Source organism: Eptesicus fuscus, chromosome 17 (assembly GCF_027574615.1).
Source record: "Eptesicus fuscus isolate TK198812 chromosome 17, DD_ASM_mEF_20220401, whole genome shotgun sequence".
NCBI lineage: Eukaryota > Metazoa > Chordata > Mammalia > Chiroptera > Vespertilionidae > Eptesicus > Eptesicus fuscus.
In genome coordinates, this window is record NC_072489.1 from 16817381 (window position 1) to 16838752 (window position 21372).

At 40.6% G+C, this 21372-nt stretch overlaps 2 protein-coding genes across 6 annotated transcripts in view; one reads left to right on the plus strand and one right to left on the minus strand.

The window, feature by feature from the left end:
- The first annotated feature begins 143 nt into the window (after positions 1 to 143).
- On the plus strand, positions 144 to 15224 carry DNAJC9 (DnaJ heat shock protein family (Hsp40) member C9). 2 transcript variants are annotated; one of them, XM_054729208.1, is made up of 5 exons: positions 144 to 474; positions 632 to 772; positions 1454 to 1708; positions 3699 to 3782; positions 15147 to 15224. In XM_054729208.1, exons 1-5 carry the CDS (start codon positions 295 to 297, stop codon positions 15198 to 15200), a joined length of 714 nt encoding a protein of 237 aa, XP_054585183.1. In that variant the 5' UTR covers positions 144 to 294; the 3' UTR covers positions 15201 to 15224. The 2 variants fall into 2 exon arrangements, with proteins under 2 accessions (XP_054585183.1, XP_008143608.1); XM_008145386.3 differs by lacking the exon at positions 15147 to 15224 and adding an exon at positions 4126 to 5340 and having other exon boundaries at positions 148 to 474.
- FAM149B1 (family with sequence similarity 149 member B1) overlaps positions 5277 to 21372 on the minus strand; it is a 44991-nt gene continuing 28895 nt past the window's right edge. The window contains exons 8-14 of one of the 4 annotated variants that reach the window (XM_008145387.3): positions 18356 to 18480; positions 16247 to 16353; positions 15185 to 15409; positions 10975 to 11098; positions 10616 to 10741; positions 7649 to 7727; positions 5277 to 6537 (exon numbers count right to left, since the gene is read on the minus strand). In XM_008145387.3, coding sequence (XP_008143609.1) covers positions 6464 to 6537; positions 7649 to 7727; positions 10616 to 10741; positions 10975 to 11098; positions 15185 to 15409; positions 16247 to 16353; positions 18356 to 18480 — 860 coding nt within the window. In that variant the 3' untranslated portion in view covers positions 5277 to 6463. Of the gene's footprint in view, positions 6538 to 7425; positions 7556 to 7648; positions 7728 to 10615; positions 10742 to 10974; positions 11099 to 15152; positions 15410 to 16246; positions 16354 to 18355; positions 18481 to 21372 lie in introns of those variants that run through there. The other 3 variants (XM_054729207.1, XM_054729206.1, XM_054729205.1) reach the window with 3 other exon arrangements.

The following is a 21372-nucleotide window of genomic DNA, read 5'->3' on the forward strand; positions in this document are numbered from 1 at the left end:
GTGAGGGGCGGGGCGGGGCGGGGCGGGGCGGAGGAGAGGGCGGGGCGGCTCGCGGGCTACTTCCGCTGACGCCTGCTCTCCTGCGCCCCAGGGCGCGTCGACGCTAGGCTTTCCACGCCCCATTTTGCTGCCGCCGTAAAGTGCGGCGTCGTGACCACGCCCTTTCCCGCGGCTCTTGTGACGCAGGCGCCCTGGGCTTTTTGCGCGGGAAAAGGCGGCAATTCGGAACCAGCCGGTGCTGCTGGGACCCACTGTTTTCGCGGAGTCCGCCGCCGGCCCGCGCCTCTGCCGGCCATGGGGCTGCTGGAGCAGTGCGAGCAGGTGTTCGGCACCGCCGACCTTTACCGAGTGCTGGGTGTGCGGCGCGAGGCCTCGGACGGCGAGGTCCGACGCGGCTACCACAAGGTGTCCCTGCAGGTGCACCCGGACCGGGTGGGCGAGGACGACAAGGAGGGTGCCACCCGCCGCTTCCAGGTGCGCGAATCCCTGCCGCCGGCCGCCCGGGCTTCTGCGGTCTAATGGCTGGCCGGCCCCTTCCGGTAGATGCCGGAGCCCGGCCTGGCGTTTTCTAAGCTGCTGCTCGCCGCGCAGTGAAAGGGGCGAGGGTGACTTGAATGCTCTTTCCCCGCAGATCCTCGGCAAAGTCTACTCCGTTCTGAGCGACCAGGAGCAGAGAGCAGTGTACGATGAGCAGGGGACAGTGGACGAGGACTCTGCTGTGCTCAGCCAAGAGCGGGACTGGGAGACCTATTGGAGGTTACTCTTTAAAAAGGTAGAAATAAAATTAAAAGGTAGAAGACTCTGGAGACTTATTCGCGACGGTTCCTATTATTTACTCAACACATGTTTATTGAATGATTCAGGCACTGAATTTTGTGTGTGAAGGAAGGGGAATTTGTTTGGCGTTGAAATTCTCTCTCTCTCTCTCTCTCTCTCTCTCTCTCTCTCTCTCTCCCTCCCTCCCTCCCTCCCACCTCCGCCCCCCCCCCCCCCGGGGAAATACATACTGTACGTCTTTGATGAAGAAAAAATGTATTTAACCGCTGGGTTGAACCATGGGTACTTTTCTATGTACACATGCACTCTTACTGAAATGGGTCTTTAATTACCTGTTGATGTAGAGTGCTTGTAGTAAAAAGGGGGGTAATTTTACAAGATGTGCCTTATTTTACATATCCAAATATAAGTCCTGGAATGTTTCTCTGGATCCCTTCCCACCATTGGAAACTTCACTTAAAATGTCCTGGTCCATAATTTAGTGATTGTGAAGGTTGGAGTAGGGAGAACTCTGGAAAAGCTTCGGCAGAGAAAATTTTGGGTTCCGTGCAATAATTTCAACTCAAGCAACTGTTGTATTTTGGGAGAAACATTTCAACACCTAAATTTAGCTTTCCTAGAATACCTTTTAAAATAATGTTCTCAAAGTTAAAGCATATGTTTCTTATTTGTTTAGATATCTCTAAAAGACATTCAAGCTTTTGAAAAGACATACAAAGGTTCTGAAGAAGAGCTGGCTGATATTAAACAGGCCTACCTGGACTTCAAAGGGGACATGGGTCAGATCATGGAGTCTGTGCTGTGCGTGCAGTACACAGAGGAACCCAGGATAAGGAACATCATTCAGCAAGCCATTGATGCTGGAGAAGTCCCGTCCTATAAGGCCTTTGTCAGAGAATCGAAGCAAAAGATGAATGCTAGGAAAAGGAGGGTAAGACGTGGAATGCTATTTATTATTTATATCTTGACTGCTTCCAAAAAGAATTTGAGGGTATTTACAATAATTGAAATATAGACAAAACTGTGAAATAAGGATAGGGACTCACTTGCTATGTAGTTCTCATCTAATAAAATGAGCATATCAGTTCAATGGGAAAAACTTGTTTTCCCTGGTATGTTGTGCTCCAGAGGATTTTACTACTGATTATTTACATAATATCATCTTGAAATATTCGTCATATGGGCCGATTCTTGTACCTTTGCTGAGGCATTTCTCAGTAGTGGGGTTCAGATACCTAGGCTACACAGCGGTTCTCAGTTAAGGGGTGAGGGAGAGGGCAACAGAGACTTTTAAAAAGAAAATACTGCCGAAACCGGTTTGGCTCAGTGGATAGAGCGTCGGCCTGCGGACTCAAGGGTCCCGGGTTCGATTCCGGTCAAGGCATGTACCTTGGTTGCGGGCACATCCCCAGTAGGGGGTGTGCAGGAGGCAGCTGATCGATGTTTCTCTCTCATCGATGTTTCTGGCTCTCTATCCCTCTCTCTTCCTCTCTGTAAAAAATCAATAAAATATTAAAAAAAAAAAATGCTCTTTCTCCAAAAAAAAAAATAAATAAATAAATAAAAAGAAAATACTGTGTCTCCTTAATACAAATTCCTTTGCTCTTGCCCAGATTTATTTGTGATTTGGGCCCTAAATATACATTTAAAAAAAAACTATTTAGTTTACTTTTTAAATTACAAATTTACTTTGAGGAGCACTTTTTGGAGAATCAGGGATAGAGTTGGTGGAGGTAGGGATGATGGTAGGGGAAAGGAACTCAAGGACAGCTGGGGTTCTGGGAGGGCGTTGATTCAAAGTTGCAAACATCTGTGCCTCTGGTCTGGGGAAAAACCAGACTGGTACCTAAGTAACCATTGCTTCAACTTGGCTTTCATAATGGGAACTCCATGGAGAATATACAGTGTAAGCGGCAGACACTGCCCTTATTTTGTATGGCTGACTTGGTGAACGTAGGTCTGCAGCTTTTCAATACAAGACGACGAGCTGAAGTATGCTGAGAAGTGGAATGTGTATCAAGAGCTATCGTTTTGACTCATAGGGTACCTTTGTTTAGACTCAAGCAGTTTAAGTTAGTTGATTATTTTCTCAGGTGAAACTTAGCACAGCAGTATGTAGTAGTAGGATATTAGCTTGAGAAACTTCTCTAGGGTATTGTGAGGAGGGGTTGGCAGTTTTGAGAGTGATTCCAGCGAACTTGGAAAGGGGGATACAATATCAAAAGAAATTGGATAAAAAGACTGAAAGTAGATAGTGGAAACTGTCTCTTTATTGGAATAACAAGGTCCTAATGTATCATCATTCCCACTATTAATAGTATTTATTACTATTTAAAAAATTCACTGGGGTTGGGACCTCTTAGTAGTTTTAGCTGTTGCCCTGAAGGGAAAAAACCAACTTATTAACCTTTACCAAGGTATTCTAGTGGTATTTTGGAATCAGTGCCCTAGTAAATTTTGGCCAAAAAAAGGTGGCTTTGAAATCAGGTAAAGAAAAGTTAAAACTGAATTTGTTAGCGTTTATTCTGACTACTTGGGAAATTTCAAAGCTGCCACCAGTCACATGTAGTAAATTGGGTTTCCAGAGGCAGAATCTGAGGTGCCTTTATCCTGGCAATATTTTTGAGGACATCCTTGGTTAGGCTCTCCATGCATTTTGTTTTCCTTCTTATCACTACATGGTTATTAATACCAAACTACTTGCTACTCCTAACAAATAGAAATGGAGAATACTCAGAAATGCTTACTGGAATCAGAGGATATACCGCTTGCTCTCAGCAATTTTGCCTTTTAATGAATGCCATGTTTATGTGATTTTATTCTAAATAATCCTCAGATTGAAAGGATCTTACAAATTTGCTTTTGGCAAAGAGGGTATATTTTTAGAATGCCATGGAATCACATGTGAATATCTGTTTTAGGCCCAGGAAGAGGCTAAAGAAGCAGAAATGAGCAGGAAGGAGTTAGGACTTGATGAAGATGATGATTTGAAAGCACTCATTCAGGTAAACTTGGCAGGCTGTCTGTGAAGGTTGCCGCCATTTCTTTATGTTCTTGTACTGATTTCTACAGCTAGTTTGGAGTATTTGGATAGTGTTTTGTTTTGTTTTCTTTTAAGACATAATTCATTTGTCATATTCACCTTTTTAAAGTGTACAATTTAATGGTTTTTAGTATATTTATCAAGTTGTACAACCATCAGCACTAATTCCAGAATATTTCATCACCCTAAAAAGAAACTCTTTACCCATTAGCAGTCACTCCTTATTCCTCCTTCCCACCACTGAGTACTTTTGTCTCTTTCAATAGCCTTGTGTTTTGAAAGCTTGTGTTTTAACTCTCAAACAGAACAGACAAAAGGATCGGCAAAAGGAAATGGACAATTTTCTGGCTCAGATGGAAGCAAAGTACTGCAAAACTTCCAAAGGAGGAGGGAAAAAAACAGCTCTCAAGAAAGAAAAGAAATAATGGAATTTTCAAAGGTCATTAGAGATTAATTAATTAGTGCCATTGTAGGAAAAGTAAAGTCAAGATTTGAAGACAAAAGTCAATTCAACCCTTGAGAAAAATTCTTTTCCACCTAAACTGTTCAGATTGAGTATGTAAACCAGAGTCTCTCAACCTGATCTTATATCCTAGAAATCCCCTGACATTCTCTGAAGTCCAGTCCTTGAAGAAATTTGGTGATGGTCATTGAGGAAACGGGGGGAGGTTGGTATACTTCTGACAGCACTTGCTTCTGTGGATCTTTTGTACCAGGAACTTTACCTAGAATGTGGATCTGTTCATACTTCCTTTACCAGCTGTCGTTTTGCCACAAGAGTGAGCTGCAGAGTATTCAGAGTGACGTGTGTGTTTATTAGAACAAGTACGCTACCTGGCTAGAATGTCTTCAGAACACTTTTGGACTTGGTCTTCCAAAACTTTGACAGTTTGCTTTCAGTCTTAAAACTCTTGAATAGATCCTCCCTTTTTGTTTTTTTGGTTTTTTTTACTCAAACAGGTTTTGTACTCTTTGCTTCAAGTATAGGAGAAACAGATGTTCACATTACTTCAAGCATCTTTATAAGATTAATACATGATTAAACAAGTAAAAAATGACTTAAATTTTTAATGATCACTGGGATATTACTGCTGAACGTCCTTGGGTGGGTCACTAAGCTTGTCTGAACTTGTTTTCTCATCTATGAAAGGGCGAGGGAGTTGGGGTAAACGACTTCTTAGAGGCTTCCCTGACTTAACGCTAACTCTGAAGGGCAAGCTATCAGTGGTTTGTTTTCATGCACTCATGGTATTGATTTGTGAGAATAGTACAGAGGTTTTCACGTATTTAGTCAAATTGTATGTATTCATTAGAAGATGTGGAAGTTTTTAAGGGACTGTTCAACTCAAAATCTCTGATTTTAGACTAATATATTCAATGCCATATGCCTGAAACAAGCCTGGTACCTTTATGTATCATGATTTATCAGCGATATAAGCACATGACATGTTTTCAGTTTGTGATTATAAACAAGGTTAAAAAATACTCTTTAATTGTATTAAAATATAATTTAATGCAGATTGTTTGAAGCATCTTTCTTCATATAATAGCATTAGAACACTTTGATATAAAAAAAATTACCCCAATTTATGATCACTTGAATTTATCCCTCTGAAGATTAACAATAAGATAAAAAAATGGTATGATCATCAAAACTAAAGTTCAATGAAATTTAAATAAAATAAATTTAAGCCATAGTTAAAACCATTGCTGCATTCATGAGTACACTCAGGAAAAGATCTGTGGTAAAATGAAAAGAATGCCGAAGTTCTCTACTTCTGCTCTTAGGATATGTTGATACTGGAATAATCACCAGGTGTCTGAAATTTTAGGGAACTGTGTCTTGCTGGCTCACTAACAGAAAGATTCTATACATTTTTTAATTGACTTTTTGAACTACAGGAGAAATTCTGGCAAGTTGAGTTTAATGTTTGAAAAAAAATGTGACCACTAAATTACTTTAAGAAAGAAGCATAACCTGATATTAAGTAGGCATTGTGAGGTTGAGCTGTCCTATCTGAAAAAAGTAATATGCATTACAATTTATTACATACGCTACTTTACACTAGTGTTCAACATTTTTGTTTTTAATTAACCCTTCCATATCTTTCTGCTTATGGGATTGGACATGTAAAGAGAAAGCTTTAGGAATGACATCTGTTTGATGAGTAGCTCAAAATTTGTCAGTCCTGTCTCCTAAAAATGATTCAAAACTGAGTACAACTCTCCAGAAATTAATATAAGCAGTATTATAATGCCAGTGACAGCTTAATGTTATCATTTGCTGTTTTCTGTGTATGTGTAGTTGCAGAGAATCCTATAATAATTGAACTGTTCATTGTTAACAGACAACATGAGCAGTGACTTGGGAGTAGTTATTCTTTTTGGGTACAAAACTTTACTGTCTAGTGGAATAGTTTAACTTAATGCTGAAAGAAGACAGTAACTGGGGATAGAAATAGTACCCATATAATCTTTGGCAGATACTATGTTTTCTCAGTCAGTTTTACCAAAATAACTCTTCATGAAGATAGCTTCAAGTTGTCTCTTGAAAACAGACTGCATCACACGATGAGTGAACAGTGATTTATGAAGTCTTCCCACGTGTTCCCTGTAGCCTGAAAGAGGTTCTTCTCATTTGCTCTAAGGTCCCTGCCTTGTTCTAGAGCCTGGTCCACTTCTGTTTTGAGTTTTTGTAGACCCATGTGATTGAGAACCTGTCGGACAAAGAGGACATCATAGAGTAACAGTACATTCTAGATTCGGTAAGCTCAAATTCATACCTGAGGGCTTTGTTGCTCCAATAATCAGCTGGGATTTAAATTGGAGACTGGGAACAAGTAGTATAGTATGTATTTACCAAGGCAATAAAAACCTTGCACATTTTATGGAAAAACAAAAATCTATACTAAGATGAAGGCAGGAACAGTTTTAAAGAGGAGTCCACTAACTGAAAAAGACTAAAATGTGTTTCACTTAAGTAAATGTTATACTAGTTACACCTGACCATCAGCATGGCTGAATGTAATAACTTAGCTCAACGGCAGGATTGCTTCTCTGTGATGACTGATCCAATAAAATAATCCATTGAAAGTATTCAGAGACTACCTCACTGCCACTAGAAACAACTAGGAGAATTCACTTGGACTACAGAGATGGTTGGAGGCAGATTATTTTTTAATATACTAGCTGATTAATCTTATTAACAGCAAAAGTATCAACTACCCCATTTCTAAGTTTCACCTACAACGTAATGAGAATGACCTGGTGGTGGTAAGAAGACTATTTTAGGAAGAATTAAGACATTCTTAAATTTTCTTCCACCACTTATGCAAAAATGGAAGCTATAGAATATAACTTAGAAACCAAAAAGTAAATGGGAAAGACTCAGACTCAGCAGCATATCTTGACATTTTAGAATTTCTTTTGTCTTACCTTGCCTAGCAGGTTAACTGACCAAAGCAGTTTAATCTATAGCAATATGGATTTTGCCTATATAATAATGCAGTGTTTAAATGTTATGAAAATGATTTATTTGGCTGAATTATTTTTAGATTAAAAAGAAAAGTTCTGTATACTTTGCCAGAGTGGTGAGAGGTTGATTTACATGAGAAAACAGAAATCCAGAACTTTTTGGCTATGAACAATAGCGCTCTTCTCTTTTTATTATATCCCATCTTCCAAAATGAATTTGAGGTGACTTAGAAAATGTAGGAAAACAAAATATAATAAAACCTGGAGGAAAGGGAAATAAGCATAGGAAAAATATATAAGACAAAGGCAGGGTCTTAACATAGCTGCATAGTAGTAAAATAAGTCATGGCCCACCTGTCCCTCCATATCCCCTACCAGGTCGGGCCCGATGAGGATACTCAACAGCACATGAATGACGATACTGCGTGTCCGGCTGGAAAAAAAAAGTGGAGACACTTATTTCAATGCTATGTCTCCCAAAGGATAATATGTTAGTAGATTTACAAGGGAAAACCTTGAAATTGGACAACAATTTAAATGGCATTATCTGCTAATCCTATAGACAGGTTGGCTGAGTGCATTCTGTTATATTTCAAGGAAAAATCCCAAGCCAGAAGCCCATAAAGCCATTTGTTAACTTGTAAAAATGGCAAACTACAATTTTATTAATATGCCTTTAAAAAATCTTAGCATTGAGAAATAATCCATATGGTTTAATGTTTCTAAGTATAATTGGCTGCCCAAGGAATTTCATTCAATTTTTATTGCCTGCTGACTGTTTAAGACAATAGAACAGAGCCTTTTCAGTAGCATTGACATATCCATGACTTGTATACTTGAAATAGGACTTCCAATATGAATCTCACACATTACAAAGTTACCACAAGGGATTTAAAGATTTTAAGATCTGACTAAAATATTAAAATGCAAAATATCGAAAAAAGAGCTATCCATGCCATCTCGCTGGCACTTCTGGGATAAAAAAACACAAACCTCCCTCTGTTCCATGTCAGAGCACTAAAATCAAGAGATTTCTGGAATTTTTTTCTGGTGAAGCCCCATGTTTTTGATCAGGTGTCAGCGCAAACTTCGTATTTGTAGAGGGCCAGATTGTAAATGTTATAGACTAGTGGTCGGCAAACTCATTAGTCAACAGAGCCAAATATCAACAGTACAACGATTGAAATTTCTTTTGAGAGCCAGATTTTTTAAACTTAAACTTCTTCTAACGCCACTTCTTCAAAACAGACTCGCCCAAGCCGTCGTATTTTGTGGAAGAGCCACACTCAAGGGGCCAAAGCCACATGTGGCTCGCGAGCCGCGGTTTGCAGATCACGGTTCTAGACTGAGGCGCACACTGCCGCTGTCAGACCTACTCAACTCTGCATTTGTACTGGGAAAGAGCCAGAGACAGCACATGACTGAGCATGGTGGCTCTGCCCTGATAACACTTAACACAACAAACGCAGGCAGTAAGTCAGATGGCTCATGAATGTGGTTTATGGACTCCCATTCAGGTGAGAACAGAGTGCTGGTCTGGCAGTGCCTGGCCAGGACTCTGATCTAGTGCTCCCAGTTACATTGAGCTACTAGTTCATATCCCTTTTCATGAGAGCAAACTGGGAGAGAGATGGCTACAGTAAGACATTTTTACTTTTGTTATTATAAACTGAAAATGAAGAAAATGGATTTTTTTTCAGGTGTTCAGCTTTACTCCTAAGGTAACCAAAATTAAATATTTGATATGACTCCAGCTATAGAATATAATCATAAAACACTGCTTAACAAATGCTCTGGATTAGGATTCACATCTAGTAAGAATTAGAAATGCTCACATTTCCCTTTTGCCCATGTTTTATATGAATCTCACCCTAAATCAAGCCTTCTGAGGTCTGTTGGGGTGAAGTGTTCCCCCCAAGTTTATATCCACCTGGGATTTGTGAATGTGGCTTTATTTGGAAATAGTATCTCTACAGATATAGTCAAGTTAGGTGAGGTCATACTGGATTAGGGTCATACTGAATTTCAGGCCTAAATTCAGTGACTGGTATCTTTATAAGAGGGAAATTTGGAAGAGGGCTATGTGAAGACAGCAGAAATTGGAGTGAAGCATCGGCAGGCCAAGAAATAGCAAGGATGGCTGGCAGCCATCAGAAGCCAGAAAAGAGTCTTCCCTCGAGGCTGCAGAGGGAACGTGGCACCTTCATTGAGACTTGAGGCTCTGGAACAAAATCAGTTTCTATTGTCTGAAACCACCCAGTTTGTCAGTTTGTTATGACAGCCCTAGGAAACTAACAGTGTCCGCCCATTCATTCATTCTCATTCTAGTGGAGGAAAGATTGTTTGGTGTTTCAGGCGCTAACAGTTCTAGGGTTATGAGTTGGGATAAGTGGGCTAACCACCATCCTGAAAACTGGTATAGGTTGTGCAGCCACTGGTTCCTGGGCAGTAAGCGTGGCCCCGGCACTTTCCCGGCTCAACAAGCCCTCTTGCCACAAAGCAGATGAGGTGGGGCTGAGCTCCTGGCATACAACTGAGCAAGGTCAGTGCATGACAAATCTCCCAACCAGTTTTTTTTCTATTACTTGCTTAAAAGTAAAGGGCTAGGAAATGTACAAAGTAGTAAGACAATGTTAGCATCTCAACTAAAAGCCCATCCACCAGTCCACATCATCATCTGATACCACTATTGGTATAATTCCATGAGAGCAGCGTTAGAGAATGAAGTTAGGCTGATCTGATATGCACTGGGGTTTAACACTTTTTTTTTTTTCCTTTTTGCTTATTCTCAGAAATATCTAACTTTAATTTGTTTAGAATTTGTAATGTATACATCAGGCGTTTGTGTGTGTTACATGCTGCTGGTGACCCTAAGAATGAGTGGTGTCCACAGTGTTCTGTCCTCAGTGGCCCTGCTCAGCTCCTGTCGACTTATGTCTGTGGTTTCTGTTATGGAGTCAGTTCATCTCATATTTGGTTTTCCTCTATTCCAGCCGCCTTTTATTTTTCCCAACATTATTGTCTTTTCTAAAGAACCCTGCCTTCTTGTAATGTGCCTAAAGTAGGATAGCTTCAGTTTGTCATTTTGGCCTAGAGTGATATTTCAGGCTTAATTTATATTTTACCTTATTCTACAGGTTAAAAAAGTGAGTTGCAAAGACCAGTTAGAATTTCAACAAAATGTACTTACAACACGTTTTATTGTTACAACCTCAACTTTTAGCTTAGAGCTGATGAAGCCACTATGTAATGTCTTAAGTTTGCCAAACTAGTTTTTTCCTTTCCCCAACTATCAAGACCATAGAGGAAACATGTCACTACCAAAAATGACTGTGTTGTATTGGGCCTGGAGAAAAAGTCAGGTAAAAGGAGCCTCTCCTGGGGCTGCTGATGTTTAGGCTCATTCACCACCGCACTTCGAGCTCGATTGGAATCACCATGGGTTTTCTGTGGAGGAGGCAAAATTACAGAAACAATTAGAACAGTTTATTGTGCGTGTCCTATATCAACCCTACCGGGTATGGTAACTGCAGGCCAAGGACCTCCAATTCCATTGTCATTAAATAGAATTCATCATGTACTTTTGAGAAAATATAGTATAAATTAATATCAGAATACAGATCCTCCTGAATTATTACCCATGAGGAAGCACATGGAAAGGCAATAGGAAAGAGACATACCGTTTGCCTTTGTGTCCCCACAGAGCTCATGTGTTCTTCTTCAGCTGTGCCAATAGGTGGCAGCAAATTATTTCGACTCAGGGGCATTGGTGAGGGAGAAGAGAGGTAGTTGGCTGCCACGGGGCTGCAGATCCCACCAGTGAACACCAGGACATGAAAGCATAAAGTTAGAACAATACAAGAAAACTGATGAGAATTAAAAAATGAAACATGATGCACAGAAAGCTTTAAGCTAAGTTTTTAAGTAATAAGATCTCAATAAAAGGATTTTGGGTTTTTTTTCATAGTATTGTATGATTTTTGTTGAAACTATCCTGGGCACAGAGCAGAAGTTGAACTTTTCTCACAGAAAACTAGAATACAACACCTTTTCCTATCTGGTGCTGCAGTTCTCTATCAATAATGGATTTGTAATTTCACATCTTGGAGAGGAACCAAGATGGCGGCATGGTTAAACAACTAATCTGCTGCCTCGCACAACAATTTCAGAAATACAACTAAAAGACAAAACATCTACCACCCAGAACCACGGGAAAGCTGGCTGAGTGGTAGAATTACAACTAAGGGGAGAAAGGAGCACAAACGCTGAAAAGCTGAGGTACGGAGGCGCGCGAATCGGGCTGGCAGCAGGCGACTGGGTGCGCGGTTTTTCTTCAACCCGCAGGGAGACAAGCTCCTGATCACTCTGAAATCCAGTTTCTGGGGACACTCGGGGGACCCAGACACCTACGGGGAGAAGCTGGACTCTCAGCCATCCGGTCGGAAAGTGAGAGTGACTTTTTTGCAGAGGTGTGCCCAGCAATCATTGTTTTACTGCGCTGGAACGCGGGGCGCAGGGACTTGGAAACGTGGAAAGGCAGAGACGGCTGATGCCAGCCATCGCCGTTTGCCACGCCCTAGCCTAGTGACGCCCTGAGACCCCGCCCTGCCCTGAGGCCCCGCCCCGCACATTCTACAAACCCGCCCAGGCTCCACACAGTGGCTTTTGCATATAAATGGCCTGTTCTGTGGCAGCTCAACCAAATTAACTGCAGCTCCAGTCAGACTGCTCCAAAACCGCCCAAGCAAAGGAGGAGAAAACTAGTTCTTGCTGTAGCTCCTGCTGGGGGACACACAGTACATAAGGGTACACCAAGAGTGTCCACCTCTGGTAACTGGGAGGCTGACCCATTGAACCAATAGGACATCTAGTACACAAAGCTACCCTACCAATTCAGGGAAGCAGCGAAAATGAGAAGGCAAGGAAACAGATCACAAACCAAAGAAATGGAGGAGAACAAGCGACTGGACATAGAGTTCAAAACCACGGTTATAAGGTTTTTCAAGAATTTCATGGAAAAGGCCGATAAATTCAATGAGACTCTTGAGGATATGAAAAAGGACCAACTAGAAATTAAACATACACTGACTGAGATAAAAAATATTATACAGAGACCCAACAGCAGACTAGAGGATCGCAAGCATCAACTCAAAGATTTGGAATACAAAGAGGCCAAGGACACTCCTCCAGAGAAGCATGAAGAGAAGAGAATTCAGAAAGTTGAAGATAGTGTAAGAAGCCTCTGGGACAACCTCAAGCGAACCAACATCAGAATTATGGGGGTACCAGAAGAAGAGAGAGAGCAAGATGCTGAAAACATATTTGAAGAAATAATGAACGAAAACTTCCCCCACCTGATGAAAGAAATAGACTTACAAGTCCAGGAAGCACACAGAACCCCAAACAAAAGGAATCCAAAGAGGACCACACCAAGACACATCATAATTAAAATGCCAAGGGCAAAAGACAAAGAGAATCTTACAAGCAGCAAGAGAAAAACAGTTAGTTACTTACAAGGGAGCTCCCATACGATTATCAGCTAATTTCTCAACAGAAACCATGCAGGCCAGACGGGAGTGGCAAGAAATATTCAAAGTGATAAATAGCAGGGACCTACAACCAAGACTACTCGACCCAGCAAAGCTATCATTCAGAATTGAAGGGCAGATAAAGAGCTTCACAGATAAGAAAAAGCTAAAGGAGTTCATTACCACCAAACCAGTATTATATGAAATGCTGAAAGGTATTCTTTAAAAAGAGGAAAAAGAAGAAAAAGATAAAAAATTATGAACAACAAATACATATCTATCAACAAGTGAATCTAAAAGTCAAGTGAATTAAAAATCTGAGGAACAGAATAAACTGGTGAACTTAATAGAATCAGAGGCATAGAATGGGAGTGGATTGATAATTCTCAGGGGGAAAGGGGTGTCTGTGTGGGGAGTATGGGAAGAGACTGGACAAAAATCATACACCTATGGATAAGGACAATGGGGGGGAGGTAAGGGAAGAGGGAGGTGGGAACTGGGTGGTAGGGAGATAATGGGGGGGAAAAGGAGAAACAATTATAATCTGAACAATAAAGATTCATTAAAAAAAAAAAATAGATCCATAGACAGAGAAACACTGAACAGACCATGAAACCTCAGAGGGAAGGTAGGGTAGGATGGGAGGGAGAGGGTAAGAGATCAACCAAAGGACATGTATGCATGCGTATAAGCATAATCAATGGACACAGACAGTAGGGGGGTGAAGACCTATGCTGGAGGTTGGGTTGGGCTGGGAGAGGTCAATGGGGGAAAAAGGAGACATATGTAATACTTTCAACAATAAAGAATTTTTAAAAGAGAAAAAAAAAATTCACATCTTGATGGATTTCTCCACTGTTCTGGGCTTTCTGATTATCCTTTTAACTAATAACTATAATCCTCTATAAAGGTCCTAAACTTTCATTTTCTTTTTTTTTTTTTTAAATTTCTTTATTGATTAAGGTGTCACATATTTGTCCTCATCCCCCCATTCCCATCCCACACCTCTCCCCACGCATGCCCCAATACCCTGTTGAACTTAACCGTTGGATAGGCTTATATGCATGCATACAGGTCCTTTGGTTGAACTCTCCCCCTCCCCCCACCCTCCCCCTACCCTCCCCTATCCTCCCTCTGAGGCCCGATAGTCCGATCAATGCCTCCTTGCTTCTGGTTCTGTTCTTGTTCCTCAGTCTATGTTGTTCCTAAAGGTCCTAAACTTTCATTTTCTTCCATGGGATTTGGAACAGTTTGCTATATTATTACTCATACCCAAGACAGTAATTGGAACTGAATGATACTTTCTTTTCCCAGAAAAAAACAAAGCAACTTCTTTTTCCACTTTGAAAAAAAGAATTGTCAGAATGGATGAGAGAGTAATTATATATCAATACCACTCATTCCTAAATGAATCTATAGCTACATTGGTATAGATTAGCCTCAGCAACATAATAAAATAGTGATCAGGTGAGGTGTAACCCTGGTGTCCTGATAAAGACTTTTGGTGGTTTTGGACATTTAGTGAGTCTATTTGAATAAATTATAATGAGAAATGGAAAAATCAAAATCAAGAAATAACATATTGGGAGATAAGTATAGTGACATGTACTTAATTCAGAAGCTGAATTCACAACAAGAGTTATGGCCTTATTATTTCATACTTTTTATCATAGTTTTATAAATAAACTGTTCTAAGATGTTTTGTGAATTAACTAAATAATTTTATTTTAGAAATCGGCTTATAGGTATTTTTTGTACAATGAGGCTCAGAGTGTCCACTGAATGAAGGGTGGGAAAAGGGGAGAGAATATGTTTAGTATTGTTTCCTAAGAATTGCTAAGGGATATTTTCCTGGAATATAAGCTATAAGCAACTACTTCTCTGAGGTTTATGCAGTTTTAATAAGTTTACCTTATTTTACAAGTTAAAAAAGTGAGTTATTGTCAATGGAATAAGCAGTACCCAATGGCACAGAAAAACATTAAAGAAGAATTAACTATTATTTTGGGATGAATTTCACTGAACATGTTCCCACTAAGGAAAATGTTGAATAATATATATATACATATATTTATATTATTATATATCTTTTCTTTGGTGTCACGAAATATTCTAGCCAACATTTTATCTGTAGAAGTAGAAATCTCTAGCTAAATCAACAGACCCAATATCTGTATTTAATTAATATTTAAGCTCATTTTTAAATCTGTAGTGGATAGATTTAAACCAGTGTGCAATCATCATAAGAATGCATAATGATAGTTTCTATACATATATTTCAATATTACATTTAAATTCATTCTGTATGTAAAATTCTTCATTAGTTTTACCAGTTTCCAGAAATTCTGCTTTTGAAACCTACACTCGGGATCCTCTGAAGATCTCTTCCACAGGTCTTGGAGTTCCAGCTTGTGAACGGCTTGTGCTGATAGGATGAAGGGTACGTGGTGGGGGATTGCGTCTCCTGGCGGACTGCACTGTATATGACAGAGATGATGTACAAAGCTCTAGGGCTCGATTTGACCAGTTTCGGGTTGAAAAGATGGTACTGGACCCAGGCCTCATAAGTAGCTTGTCATCGAGATCTCTAGTGGCCAAATCAGAAACCCACAGTGAAATCAAGATTGCTCTGTACCGGGAGATACGACTCAAAGGGTAAAAAACAGACTAAAAGACATTCAAGGGAGAAAAGTGCAAAAGGAAAAATTGTTCAATAAGTAACCTAGTTTTCAGAAGTTACATAATGTAGCTCAGGCACAAGAATGTGTTCTTAAAAGGAGGACATGATGCCCTGGTGGGTGTTGCTCAGTTGGGCATTGTCCTGTGCACCGAGAGATTGCTGGTTCTGTTCCCCGTGAGGGCACATGCCCGAATTGCAGACTGGATCCCAAGTAGGAAGCAGCTGAGCAATGTTTCGCTCTCACATCGATGTTTCTCTCCCTCTTCCTTCCTCTCTAAAAAGCAATTAAAACATCTGACCTATCTCCTATCCTACTATAGCAAAAATGGTCCTTCAAAATATTTTCCATCTCAAAATCTTTTTGCACATCATTTCCCCTACCTAAAATAGCCTTACTGCTTTTCATTGCTTATCCAAACTCCATTTTTCAAGGAAGAGTTCAAAATCTACACTTATCCACCAGAATGTCTTCCTTCTTTGGGGTTGCCCTAACACTTACTCTAGGTACCTCGCACTTGGCACTAAGTCATAAAAATGCCCTATAAAGCTAGGTCTCTTTCTACCTGTGTGTGTCTTATCTCTTCAGTTATATTATCAGCTCTCTGGGGGTGGAGACCATTTCCATTAGATGTTTTTATTCCCAAGATGTCTGATTGCATGGTAGCTACTCAATACATACATGTTGATTGACTGATTTTCCTTCTACTTAAACTCCGTAGACGATTAGAATTTTGTACCACTTACAGGAGTTTGTCCATTAGGGAGAGATTTCTTGGCTGTAGAGGCATCCCATGAACCAAGAGACCATTGACATTTGGCTGATGACCACCTGTTGCTTGACAGAGAGTCATCTACATGTTAAAAGAAGATGTTACTCATTATTAGTGGGTGAAGATACCTGCTTAGTTTCCCAACTTTGCCAAAAGTTATTATTTCCAAATTAGGCCACATATACATTTTTCTCCTGTGCTTTAACTTTTGTAATATCTTGGCCAATAATCCAGCTTGGGGCCCCAAGTTCACTGTCAAGATAACAACAAGGTCATAGTTCTTTCTTTTCCTAAATGACAACAGGTGGGAGAAGCCTAATCAACCTAGATGAAAGCACTTAGCAGCCACTGTTATAAGGCAGAGAGGACCTTTATTATTATTGTTATTAGAAAAGAAAACACAAGTATGGAACAAAAAGAAAAAAAAAGGAACGCAACTCTCTAGGGAGCATGCCAGTGCCTGTCCCCACCTTCTTCCCCAGGTGCGTTTTCTTTGCCGCAGTCTCTTTTTCCTAAGCCCATTTTGTCTACCAGTTACAGGGCCCTTCTTTTGCTTCCGTAACTTGTTTCCTAATCCCATTCCTTCTACAGCTCACTTTTTTTTTTTTTTTTAATCTTTGTGACTTTCTAAATAAACTTTACCTTGTAGTTTGAATCTTGGCTCTGAATTCTTTCTTAGCCAGAACTCAAGTACCGAGGTGGCTGAACCAAGGTCTGGTCTGACTCCACCAGTCTAACACCTGGTGCCATTTTTGCCCCCAAAATTGTAATTATAGAACCAACTAAATGGCTTAAAAGAAGAAAAAATAAGGGTAAATTCTAACATGATTTTTTTCACCATCACTCTACACAAACCCTTTTTTCTTCACTACAGCTGGAGTCATCAGCTCTCAATGATAACCAAAATTCTGCAGACTGTTTACTGGAAGGAGTTAATCCTCTTGTTGCAATGTTAGCAGGATTTAATCTTGGACGCACATCACTACCTCAGAGTCCTGTTTCTTTTCTCTCTCAGGTCATCAGTTTGGTCATCTCCTTTGCCATACATTTTCCTCTTGCTTTTTCTTTCAAGAATGTTTGGATTAACACTTCTTACTTTTATCAGTAACCAGAACCATTGAAGTTAACTGATTAGGGCTTAGGTTTCCTAAACCATTGCCAAGCCAGTTCAGCATGTAGAAGTATTTTATTACCACCCAAGGAACATAATTTCACCTGGTTCACCCTTTAATGTGATGAGGTATGAACCTTGCTGATTTTATTTTTAAATAACTCATTTATAAATCCAGCTGCACAATATCTGCTCAGTATATCAATAAACCATATATTCGATATGGCCATAAAATGCAGGGTTGATGAGCATGGCACACAAAGATTAGAGTCCTTTCCTTTTTTTCCCTTTCCACTACGCTCCCTTTATCCCAACTCTTTTGCCACAAGTAACACTGAGAAACTATCATGTAGAAACTGGTTCTACATAATCATTACACAGGGATGAAACCAGATTCATCAGCAGGCCCATCAACCTGCAAGAAATGGCCATCTTTATGCTTGCCCATAGACTTGAGACCACTTCTCTCTGTCCTCTCTGGTTTGCCTTTTACACCTAAGTGCTAAACACCCCAAGAAAAAACACCAAGTATGGAACAAGTCAACAGATGCAAATACTTGGGGGAAAAAACAAAAAAGCCAAGTAGGCAGTGACAAGAAAAAAAGAAAGAAGGAATTAAAAAAATTCAAAGGACAGAACGTTACGGCCTTAAAAAATTTGAGATTTGGTCTCTCTTTTCATCATATTCTTCATTCTTCCCAGAACAGGCTGACACATAGTTGAGTCGAGATTGCACTGCTTTTACCTGCCTTTTCAAAAGAGCTGACTGAGAATAATTTAACCCTAATTTGCTATTAATTTTTAAAACAAATTAAATTTGTCAATACATAGAATCACTGGATTATAGTGAAAAAAACATAACTTTACTGAAAAAAAATTAAGTCATAAATAATACAGTTCAGGCAAATAACTGAGCAAACTTCTGGCAAGAATAGTCCTAGGTTCTCCAGTATAGTCCCCTATGGGGCTTACCGGATTTGAGGTGATGGACAGCACCTTAGACTGTGGCACTCGAGGTAAGACCAAAGGTTGTGGTTCACTCAGCAGACAGGGGCTTTCTGGAGCCGATTTGGTGACTGCAACATTACTCTCATCATCTGAGCAAAGAACAGAATGTTATCCATCTCCAGACCCACAGCAACAGTACTGTGAAAAATAATCTCTGAGAATTGTCTGGAGCTAGGCTTAACTCATCTTTGCAGTCCAATTTCATACTACCTGCATGGTTCAAAAAAACCCCACCAAAATCCTCAAACCAATTACATTTCCCTAAATGATGTTGAACATCTTTTCATGTACTTATTGGTCATTTTTCATCTTCTCTGGAGGAAGGTCTAGTCAGGCTATTTGCCCATTTTTACAATTGGGTTGTTTGTCCTTTTGTTGTTGAAGTGTAGTTTTGTTTGTTTCTGAGAAAGGGAAAGAGAGAGGAGGTAGAGAGAAACACTGATGTGAAACACTGATTGGTTGCCTACAGCACATACCCCGTCCGGGGATCAAACCTGTAACCTGGAAAAGTGCCCTGAGAATCGACACCGCCACCATTTGGTGCACAGGATGATGCTCCAACCAACTGAGCCACACCAGCCAAGGTGAACTGTAGTTCTTTACATATTGTGGCTACGAGGTTCTTATGAGTTGTATGATTTGTACATATTTGCTCCCTTTCTGTAGGTGGTTTTCTCTTTCTTGATAATGTGTTTGATACAAAAAGTTTATTCTGATGAAGTCCAATTTATCTATTTTTTCTTTTGTCATTTATGGGTTTGGTGTCACATCTAAGAATCCCTGCCAAACCAAATAATAAACTTGCAGATGCAAATAGCTCAACAAACTTCAAGAAGTAACATGAAAATTATTTCAAGACACAAGCTCATGAAGATGTACTTTAATGTTTTCTTCTAAGAGTTACATAGTTTTAGCTCTTAATTGTGTGTCTTTTTTCCATTTTTAGTTGATATTTTGTATATGGTGTCAAGGAAGGGTCCAACTTCCTTCTCTTTTCCATGTGGCTATCCAGTTGTTCCTATATCCTATTTAACCCCATTGAATGATCTTGGCATCCTTGTTGAAAATCAATTGGACATAGAGTGTGGGTTTATTTCTGGACTTTTGATTGTATTCCATTGATCTATATGTCTGTCCTATGCCAGTATCATACTGTTTTGATTACTGTAGCTTTGCATTAAGTTTCAAAGTCAGGAAGTGTGAATCCTCCCACTTTTTTTTTCAATATTGTTTTGTGTATTCAGGGTACTTTGCATTTCCATATGAATTTCTGGATCAGCTTGTCCATTTCTACAAAACAGGCACTTGGAATTTTGATAAGAATTATAGTCAACCTATAGATCTATTTGGGGGATATCGCCACCTTAACAATATTAAGTCTTTCAATCCATAAACACAGTTGTCCTTCCATTTTTTTAGGTCTTTTTTAATCTCTTAATAATGTTTTGTAGTTTTCAGTGTACAAGTCTTGCACTTCTTTGGTTAAGTTTATTTTGTTCTTTCTGATGCTATTATAAATGAATTGTTTTCTTAAGTTCATTTTCAGTTGTTCATTGATAGAGGCTGGAGAGAAGTCTGATGGAGAACGCATAAATTGCCTTGAACAGACTTAGTGGAAATCTGGATTTGGAGGAGGGGCTCTGAAGGAAATGAAGAACATTTTATTAGAAGGGCCTGGGTGGTGTGGTTCAGTGATTGAGTGTCGACCTATGAAGCGGGAGGTCACGGTTCAATTCCCAGTCAGGGCACATGCCCGGGTTACGGGCTGGATCCCCCAGTGGGGGCATGCAGAAAGCAGCCGATTGATGAAGTTTCTCATCGTTGATGTTCCTATTTCTCCCTCTCTCTTCCTCCCTGAAGTCAAATATATATTTATAGAAGGTGGAAGAAGGGAGATGCTTGTTATTTGGCGGCAGGAAGGTTAATGAAGTGGTCTCCTGTAGTCATGTGAAAAGCAGAACTTTTAAGTGATAGTTTTGGTTATATAGCTAAGGAGATTTCCAATCAAATTGTTGAAGGTGAGATGCCTGCTGCTTATAATAAAACGAGAAGCCCGGTGCACGAAATTTGTGCACGGGGGTGTGTGTCCCTCAGCCAGCCTGCACCCTCTCCAATCTGGGACATCCCTCTCACAATCCAGGACTGCTGGCTCCCAACTGCTTGCCTGCCTGCCTTCCTGATTGCCCCTAACCGCTTCTGCCTGCCAGCATGATCACCCCCTCACCACTCCACTGCCAGCCTGATTGATGCCTAACTGCTCCCCTGCCAGCCTGATTGCCCCTAACTGCTCTCCCCTGCAGGCCTGGTCACCCCCAACTGCCCTCCCCTGAAGGCCTGGTCACCCCTAACTGCCCTCCCCTGTAGGCCTGGTCACTCCTAACTGCCCTCCCCTGCAGGCCTGGTCATCCCCAACTGCCCTCCCTTGCAGGCCTGGTCCCTCCCAACTACCCTCCCCTGCTGGCCATCTTGTGTGTTGGAGTGATGGTCAATTTGCATATTACTCTTTTGGATAGGATAGAGGCTTGGTGCACGGGTGGGGGCCGGCTGGTTTGCCCTGAAGGGTGTCTCGGATCAGGGTGGGGGTTCCCTTGGGGCATGGGGTGGCCTCGGCGAGGGGTCTGTTGTGGTTTGCAGGCCGGCCCTGCCCCCTGGTGACCCAAGCCGAGGCCCTGGTATCTGGGATATATTTATCTTCTATAATTGAAACTTTGTAGCCTTGAGCGGAGGCCAGGGCAGGCCAGAGGGGGTGGAAAGCTTGGCTTCCTCCATCGCCAGGAGCAACCCAAACCTCTGGTTGGCTCCAGCTCCGCGGCTGCCACCATATTTGTTAGGTTAATTTGCATACTCGCTCCTGATTGGCTGGTGGGTGTGGCTGGTGGACGTAGCAGAGGTATGGTCAATTTACATGTTTCTCTTTTATTAGATAGGATATGAGATGAGAGAGATATATTGAAGAAAAAATTATTAATCATAAGTAAACC

Excerpts from the sequence above, each read along its gene's own strand:
- DNAJC9 (XM_008145386.3), top strand. The coding sequence starts at position 295 with ATGGGGCTGCTGGAGCAGTGCGAGCAGGTGTTCGGCACCGCCGACCTT. Across the intron at positions 475-631 it reads GTGCCACCCGCCGCTTCCAG|ATCCTCGGCAAAGTCTACTC; the intron begins GTGCGCGAATCC and ends CTTTCCCCGCAG. Across the intron at positions 3,783-4,125 it reads ATTTGAAAGCACTCATTCAG|AACAGACAAAAGGATCGGCA; the intron begins GTAAACTTGGCA and ends ACTCTCAAACAG.